This window comes from Cucurbita pepo, chromosome 11 (assembly GCF_057944985.1).
Source record: "Cucurbita pepo subsp. pepo isolate OVF chromosome 11, ASM5794498v1, whole genome shotgun sequence".
Classification (NCBI taxonomy): Eukaryota; Viridiplantae; Streptophyta; class Magnoliopsida; order Cucurbitales; family Cucurbitaceae; genus Cucurbita; species Cucurbita pepo.
The window spans coordinates 15,440,007-15,449,522 of NC_141808.1; the positions used below are offsets into that span (position 1 = coordinate 15,440,007).

The window sequence follows — 9,516 nt, forward strand, 5'->3', positions numbered from 1 at the left end:
TGGAAGATCAAATGTGGAAAAGCTTTATTTACCTTGCAAACTTTGATTAGCAAGGAGTATATTAATCATGTTCGTGATTTAAAGTCACCAAAGTAAGTGTGGGAAACACTTCAAAAGTTGTTCACTAAGAAAAATACAGCTCAATTGGATTTCTGATAATGAATTTATTAGAAGAGTAAGTTGTAACGGCCCAAGCCCACTTCTAGTAGATATTATCCTCTTTGGGCTTTCTCTTTCGAGCTTCTCCTCATGGTTTTTAAAACCGGTCTGCTAGGGAGAGGTTTCCACACCTTTATAAATGGTGTTTCATTCTCCACCCTAACTAAAGTGGGATCTCACAATCCACCCCCTTTAGGGCCCAGCGTCCGTGCTGACAGTCATTCCTTTCTCTAGTGGATGTGGGACTATGAAATGTGTCAAACCTACCTCGTATGCTAGTCTACAAAATCTACAACCTAGAGTTCTGATACCATTTGTAACGGCTCAACTAGCAGATATTGTCATTTTTGAGCAAATGTGTCAAACCTACATCGTATGCTAGTTTACAAAATCTACAACCTAGAGTTCTGATACCATTTGTAACGGCCCAACTAGCAGATATTGTCATCTTTGAGCAAATGTGCCGAACCTACATCGTATGCTAGTCTACAAAATCTACAACCTAGAGCTCTGATACCATTTGTAACGGCCCAATTAGCAGGTATTATCATCTTGGAGCAAATGTGTCAAACCTACTGTTGAAATATCATCACTAGCCCAATAGAGTCAAGCCCAATAATTGTACTAGCCCAATAGAGTCAAGCCCAATTATTGTACGAGCCCAGTATATTTATTTTAGTAGAGATTTTAGGAGAAAGAGATCGAGATATTTTAGGAGAGATTCAGATTTGTTAGGTCTAGATTCAAATCTGGTAGGTCTAGATTTAGATGGGTTAAATATAGATTGTTTAGGCTCAGTATAAATACCCCTCCACCCTACCTAGTTATTCATCCAAGAAATCCAAAAACAATAAAAGAGCAGAAGTATTCTACAGGGTGTCTTGTATTCTCTTCTCGATTGGTCTTAATAAAGAGTGCGAGTGTTTCCCACAGTGAGTTGTGTTCAACATTTGGTATCAGAGCGAGGTGAGTGTAGGTTATCTGATCTCTTGGAATTCTTAGTATGCTCTGTGGTTGCAGCTCTGTCTGATCTTCCACATCAGAAACGATTTCTTGAGATTAGTAGTGAGTTTCTTTTGTATCGTGAGTAGTCTGTGACTCTGCAAGTCTTGTGTTGAAAGAGCTTGTTTGGTATTACTGAGGTATGGCCAACATGATGGGTGATTTCCAAATCGTTGGAGGAATCAAGAAACTCAACAACAACAACTACAACACGTGGGCAACATGCATAATGTCCTATTTACAAGGATAGGATTTTTGGGAGATCGTTGGCGGGTGCGAAACTACGCCGCCAGAGGATGATTCCAACGGCGCCTTGCGTAAATGGAGAATCAAAGCAGGCAAAGCAATGTTTGCCTTGAAGACCACAATCGGAGAAGAGATGTTAGAACATATTTGGGACGACAAGACACCGAAAGAAGCATGGGACACGTTCGTGATGTTGTTCTCAAAGAAGAATGATACGAGGCTACAACTTCTGGAGAATGAGTTGTTGTCAATTTCACAACGTGATATGACGATTGCTCAGTACTTCCACAAGGTCAAATCGATCTGTCGGGAGATTACTGAACTAGACCCAAAGTCCGCTATTGTAGAATCTCGAATGAAGAGGATTATAATCCACGGATTACGACTGGAATATCGAAGCTTCATTACTGCTGTACAAGGATGACCCACTCAACCAACACTTGTAGAGTTCGAAAATTTGTTAGCCAGCCAAGAAGCCATGGCTAAACAAATGGGAGGCTTCACATTGAAGGGTGAAGAAGAAGCACTCTACACGAGTGAAAGTCGGAGCAATAATAGGCCGTCTACCAAACGTGGATACAATGGTGACAAAAGAAGAAGCCACCAAGGAACTTCACAACCCGAGAGAGCTCAGAAGAACGACAACAAGAGTTTCCAAGGAAAGAGATTTGGAGGTATTTGCTATAATTGCAGGAAAAAGGGCCACATGTCTAGAGATTGTTGGTCCAAGAAAAAGTCTGTTGAAAGCAATATGGCAATCTCCAAAAAGGAAGAGGATGAATGGGATGCAGAGGTACTATGTCCAATAGTAGAAGACGAGCAAGCACTCATGGCAATGATGGAAGAGCATATCGGTTACGAGGATGACTGGATCATTGATTCAGGATGCTTAAACCACATGATTAACGATCAAAGCGGTGCAATAGAAGAGGGGTGGCCCTCAGAGAAGGAAGTATTACCAGGCCTTGAGCAAACTGAAGAAATTCTTTTACAGAACACGGGGGAGCAAACTGAAGAAATTCTTTTACAAAACACGGGGGAGCAAACTGAAGAAATTCTTTTACAAAACATAGAGGAGCAAACTGAAGAACTTCTTTTACAGAACACAGAGGAGCAAACTGAAGAGATTCTTCCACAAAAGACGGGGGAAAAAATTGTACACATTTGCTCAAGTGCTGATGTGCCTGAAGGTTCAAGTGACACTAGTGTTGGTGAGCAAGAAGTGACTCAACCAAGCGAGCCTAGTGAAAATAAAATGACACCTCAACAACTCAGACATTCAGAAATAATCCTAAAGGCAAATCCAGAGTATGCCAACGCAGTAGAAGACGAAGTTAATGAGCCGGAGACATATGAAGAAGCATCACAAAACTCAGCTTGGTAGAAAGCAATGGAGGATGAAACTATAGCCCTGGAACAAAATCAGACTTGGGAGTTAGTGCCAAGACCAAGAGATACCAAACTCATCTCTTGCAAGTGGGCTTACGAAATAATGTGTACCCCGAATGGATCAATCGTGAGATACAAAGCTCAGACTATAGATTCAAGGTTCTCTAAAGAATATGGACTAGACTATGATGAAACGTTCAGTACAGTGGCAAAGATCATTATCGTACAAGTTCCTCCAGTACTTACGGTAAATAAAGATTGGAAATTATGGCAGATGGATATGAATAATGCTTTCTTGCATGGAGAGTTAAACAGAGAGTTCTACATGATCCAACCGAAGAAATTCGAAAATGAAGTTGGAGTCATTGATCAATATATGCAAAATCCGAAGAAGGCTCATTTGGATGCGTCTCGACGAACCTTGAGATATGTCAAAGGTACAATCAATTACGATCGTTTATACAAAAGAAGCGAAGACTAGAAGCAAGCTGGATATAGTGATGCTGACTATGCACGAGACCATGATACTTGGAGGCCAACCACTGGGTATGTATTCAAGTTTGGTTCAGGAACAATTTCTTGGTGTAGCAAGAGACAACCAACAGTATCATTATCAACTACAGAAGCAGAGTATAGAGCAGCTCAGGAAAATACATGGTTAAAACTTTTGATGGAAGATTGGCTCCAGAAAATTGAGTATCCAATACCACTTTATTGCGACAACCAATCTGCGATTCGCCTAGCAAAAAATCCGGTGTTTCATGCTAGAACAAAGCATGTGGAGGTGCACTACCATTTCATTAGAGAGAAGGTCCTAAAGGAAGAAATCGAGATGCAGGAGATCAAGACAGATGACCAAGTGGCAGACTTGTTTACAAAAGGGCTGAATACGGGCAAACATGAGAGCTTTAGCTGTCAGCTCAACATGGGCAGCGAATGAGAACTAGTGCTGAGGGGGAGTGTTGAAATATCATCACTAGCCCAATAGAGTCAAGCCCAATTATTGTACGAGCCTAGTATATTTATTTTAGTAGAGATTTTAGGAGAAAGAGATCTAGATATTTTAGGAGAAAGATTCAGATTTGTTAGGTCTAGATTCAAATCTGGTAGGTCTAGATTTAGATTGGTTAAATATAGATTGTTTAGGCTCAGTATAAATACCCCTCCAGCCTACCTAGTTATTCATCCAAGAAATCCAAAAATAATAAAAAAGCAGAAGTATTGTACAGAGTGTCTTGTATTCTCTTCTCGATTGGTCTTAATAAAGAGTGCGAGTGTTTCCCACAGTGAGTTGTGTTCAACACCTACATCGTATGCTAGTCTACAAAATCTACAACCTAGAGCTCTAATACCATTTGTAACGGCCCAACTAGCAGATATTGTCATCTTTGAGCAAATGTGTCAAACCTACATCGTATGCTAGTCTACAGAATCTACAACCTAGAGATTTGATACCATTTGTAACGGCCCAATTAGCAGATATTGTCATCTTTAAACAAATGTGTCAAACCTTCATCATAGGCAAGTCTACAGAATCTAAAACCTAGAGTTCTGATACGATTTGTAATTTTCCAAGCCCACCACAAGACGATATTGTCATTTTGAGTTTTCCCTATCGAGAATCTCCTCAAGGTTTTTGAAACGCGTCCGCCAGGGAGAAGTTTTCACACCCTTCGATATTTAATGGCATGTATGTATTTATGACTTAGTATCGGTATAGAAGTCGGGTGGCTCGTTATACATTTAGAATCATATTTCCTCTCCATTTAGTATATAATATTCTACATTTTTTACCCTTTGATAATATGTTAAGATGGGTAGGAGGATGGTTGTGTTGTGTGGTGTGTCTTGGACGCTACAGTTCGTGGACTTGGTCATTAGCCGAAGTTAGCATTCTCGTGGGAGAAGAACTAAAAAAGCATTTTTCTTCGATCAAATTCGACACTCTTTGTTTACAACCCAACCGACACTGTAATCAATGAGTTTTTGTTTGTTTTCCATTTTGAATTAAGACAGGTCACGAGCATGCATATAATAATATTAATAATATAGTATATTATAATAATATCAATTGTTGATAAGATCACATGTACATAATGGCAATAGAATATAATCTTAGCAAAAAAAAAACAAGGAAAAGAATGACATAAGAAAATAAATAAATTATTTATTTTTTAAATGGATCTAGCAGCTCAAATCCAACACTAGTAGATGTCGTTCACTTTAGCCCGTTATGTATCGTCGTCAGTTTCACGATTTTAAAATGCGTCTACTAGGGAGAGATTTCTACACATTTATTAGGAATGATTTGTTTCTCTCTCCACTCGATGTGAGATCTCATAAATCACCCTCTTCGTAGGTTAGCATTTTCACTAGGATATGGTTCGATAACTAACTTTGATACTATTTGAAATAATCTCTCTTTCTTTCAGCAAAGTATTAATGAACACGTTTTCAATATGTGGAAAATGAATTTTCTAATACACATATATTAAAATAAAGGTAGGTTTGAAAACGAATTTTCTAATACCCACATATTAAAATAAAGGGTAGGTAATTGTGAAACAAATATTTTTTGAATGTGAATCATTGGACGTGATAATGAGGTTCACGTGGGTTTATTTTTATTTTCATTGAGCTTATCGGGCAGGTGAGAGAGAGAGAGAGAGAGAGAACAGTGTTTTGTTGTGCTATAAATAGAAGAGCAAAATTGATTGATTTCTCACACTCACACCATCTTCTTCAATCTACTACAACTAAGACAAAGAAAAAGAGAGCCAAAATGTTTGGAATTGGAAAGAATATCATAGAGGGAGCTCTGAATACCACCGGAGATCTTGCCGGCTCCGTTATCGGTGCCGGTGGTAACATTGCAGACCGGGTCACCAGCCTTGGTGGCAAGAAGATCAAAGGGAAAGTCATTCTTATGCGAAGCAATGTGTTGGATTTCACTGAGTTCCATTCCTCTGTTCTTGATAGCTTCACTGAGCTGTTGGGCGGCGGCGTTTCTCTTCAGCTCATCAGCGCCACTCATGCTTGTAACATCTCTCTTTCTCTAATCTCTCTCTTTGTTATCTCTATTTGGTGTCCAATTTGTAATGAATGATATCCACAGCAAATGACTCGCGTGGGAAACTTGGGAGCAAGGCGTTTCTAGAGAGGTGGATCACTTCACTCCCACCATTGTTTGCCGGAGAATCAGTGTTCCAAGTCAACTTTACTTGGGAAGATGACTTCGGATTCCCCGGAGCTTTCTTCATCAAAAATGGTCACACAAGTGAGTTCTTCCTCAAGTCCCTCACTCTCGAGGATGTTCCCGGCTTTGGAACCGTCCATTTCGATTGCAACTCCTGGGTTTACCCCTCTGGAAGATACAAGAAGGATCGTATTTTCTTCGCCAATAAGGTAACATTTTACCCTCTCTTCTCTCTCTATTTCGAGCCATTTCTTTATTCCTAATCTATTGATTTCCGTACATAGACATATCTTCCAAGCGAGACACCAAATCCTCTTCGCAAGTATAGAGAAGAAGAACTGTCGACCCTTAGAGGAGATGGAACAGGAGAGCGTAAGGAATGGGATAGAATCTATGACTATGATGTCTACAATGACCTTTCTGACCCCGGTGCCCGTCCCATTCTTGGAGGGAACCAATACCCTTACCCGCGCCGTGGAAGAACCGGGAGACCACGATCTAGAAAGGGTAAGATTAGTAATAATTATTTTGAAATTTTAAATCATACCCTTTTCAAATGTTTTTGAGATTGATTCCTATAAGATTTTTGTACCATAAACATTATGATATATAATAATATAGTTGAATTTAATTTCTTAATTATTTAATTTTTCCAGATTCCAACTACGAGACGAGATTGTCATCAATCTCGGGATTAACCATTTACGTACCTAGAGATGAGAACTTTGGTCACTTGAAGTTGTCAGATTTTCTTGGCTTTGCTTTGAAATCACTTGCTTCAAACGTCCAACCAGAACTTGTAAACCTAATAAACTTAACTCCGGGTGAGTTTGACAAATTCCAAGATGTTCATGATCTTTATGAAGGAGGATTTCCCGTACCAGTGGATGTGTTTAGGAATCTCACTAAGGGTTTTACACCACCCATGTTCCAAGAACTTCTGAGGACCGAAAGTGATCAACGATTTCTCAAATTCTCTCGTCCACGAGTTGTGAAAGGTATTAGAGATCGAGAGTCATTAGATACTACCTTTATTTTTATGAGATAACATGATAGAAGAGAGAAATTTTGAATTTCATAGTTTTGTAACTTTTCCGTATAATATTTGAAAATAGAGGACAAGAACGCATGGCAGACAGACGAAGAATTTGCTAGAGAAATGCTAGCCGGAGTTAACCCTGTAATGATTCGTCGTCTTGAGGTAATCTCAAAGTTCTATTTCTAAGTTCATCTCTATCTAATAAATTTTATTTTCAATAAATAATTTTCCGTTTGAACTTTTCTAGGAATTTCCCCCTGTGAGCAAGCTTGATCCCGAACTTTACGGCGATCAAAATAGCAAAATAAAAGAAGAAGACATAAAATTCGGGTTAGAAGGACTTTCGGTTGAAGAGGTAATATGTTCTCTTATTTTTCTTTACAATTAATATTGTTGTATAATGCAACTCATGGGTATAATTCTTGAATCCATGCAGGCATTGAATGAGAAGAGATTGTTCATATTGGATCATCACGATGCATTGATGCCATTTCTTAGGAAAATCAATGGAACATCTACCAAAACATACGCCACAAGGACAATACTCCTTTTGAAAGCTGATGGAACTTTGAAGCCGTTGGTGATTGAGCTAAGCTTGCCACACCCTCAAGGCGATCAATTTGGTGCTGTTAGTAAACAATACTTTCCAGCTGAAGAAGGAGTCCAAAAGTCCATATGGCAATTGGCTAAGGCTTATGTGGTTGTAAATGATGCTGGCTACCATCAGCTTATCAGCCATTGGTATGAATTAACTCTTCAAAATAACCTTTCAATGCTACTAATTTGAACGCTCTAATCTTACAAAACTATTGCAGGTTGAATACTCACGCTGTTCAAGAGCCTTTCGTGATTGCAACACATAGACATTTGAGTGTGGTTCATCCCATTCATAAGCTGCTCGTTCCTCATTACAAGGACACTATGTTTATAAATGCATTTGCAAGGCAAGTCCTCGTTAATGGCGATGGATTACTCGAATCCACTCATTTTCAAGCAAAATACGCCATGGAGTTGTCTTCTTACATATACAAGGATTGGAATTTCGTAGAACAAGCATTGCCTGCTGATCTCATCAAGAGGTAAATCACCATTTTAATTTTCTTTGGAGCTATTTTAATCGTACAACAAAGATGGTACATCTGTTAGGAATCACGACCCTCCATAATAGTATGATATTGTCCACTTTGAGAATAAGCTAGGGTGGCTTTACTTTTGGTTTTCACAAAAGACCTCATACCAATGGAGATGTATTCCTTCCTTAATTAGCCGATGTTGACTCCTCATCCAACGATCTTTAACATCATTCTTTCCCTTGATTTTTGTAGAGGTGTGGCGGTTCAGGATGCAAGTTCCCCACATGGACTTCGGTTACTAATAGAGGATTATCCATTTGCTGTCGATGGACTTGAGATTTGGTCGATAATCAAAACATGGGTCGCAAACTATTGCTCTCTTTACTACAAAGACGATGAGGCGATTCAAAACGATGTCGAACTCCAATCATGGTGGAAGGAAGCACGAGAAAAAGGTCACGCCGATAAGAAGAACGAAGCATGGTGGCCGAAGATGCAATCCATTAATGATCTAGTTGAAAGTTGTACCATCATCATATGGATTTCTTCAGCTCTCCATGCAGCCGTCAACTTTGGACAATACCCTTACGGAGGCTACATTCCCAATAGACCAACTATAAGCCGCCGGTTCATGCCGGAAGTGGGAAGTTCCGAGTACAAAGAGCTTGAATCAAAGCCTGAGAAGGCTTTCCTTAGAACCATCAATTCACAACTTCAAACACTTCTTGGTGTTTCGCTTATTGAAATCTTGTCAAGGCATGCTTCCGATGAAGTTTATCTTGGGCAGAGAGCTAGCATTGAGTGGACATCGGACAAAGCCGCATTAGATGCCTTTGAGAACTTCGGGAAACAAGTATTTGAAGTTGAGAATAGAATCATGGAAAGGAATAGAGATGTCAACCTCAAAAATCGAAGTGGGCCTGTTAATATGCCATACACTTTGCTTCTTCCATCTAGTACCGAAGGGCTCACCGGTAGAGGCATTCCAAACAGCATCTCTATTTGATTTGAAGGCTCCTTTGAACGTATGGCGGGGTTCTAAAGCTATTGCCTTGTTTTCTATTGCCTGTTCTTAAACAAGCTACTTTTATTGCTACGCATGATATAAGTCAATAAAAGTGTGTTCTTAAGTAGCTTTGTTCTTTGATTCTCTGTATTTTATATATTAATGAATAAAAGTGATGCTTTTCTTGTTTACCATTCTTGCGCTGTACTTTGATGAATTGTTGAATAATAAGAATATTTCATGGGGCACAAGTAAAATTATCTATTGTGCTTTCGTTTTCCTTTCTGGTTTCTTTCTAAAATTTTAAAACGCTTATGTTTAGGGAGAGGTTTTCACACTCTTGTAAAAAAAAAATGTTTAGTTCCACACTCCCATCGATTCACTTTGATTGGTGGATCTGTTTGCT

At 39.2% G+C, this 9,516-nt stretch overlaps 1 protein-coding gene across 1 annotated transcript; it reads left to right on the plus strand.

Annotated features, from left to right (window-relative positions):
- Positions 1-5,524: 5,524 nt before the first annotated feature.
- LOC147790420 (linoleate 9S-lipoxygenase 6-like) lies at positions 5,525-9,301 on the plus strand. The gene is made up of 9 exons (XM_087128396.1): positions 5,525-5,834; positions 5,912-6,201; positions 6,277-6,499; positions 6,649-6,990; positions 7,108-7,193; positions 7,279-7,386; positions 7,468-7,772; positions 7,847-8,110; positions 8,357-9,301. The coding sequence occupies exons 1-9, from the start codon at positions 5,579-5,581 to the stop codon at positions 9,108-9,110; spliced, it is 2,628 nt and encodes an 875-aa protein (XP_086984522.1). The 5' UTR covers positions 5,525-5,578; the 3' UTR covers positions 9,111-9,301.
- The last annotated feature ends 215 nt before the right edge of the window (positions 9,302-9,516 follow it).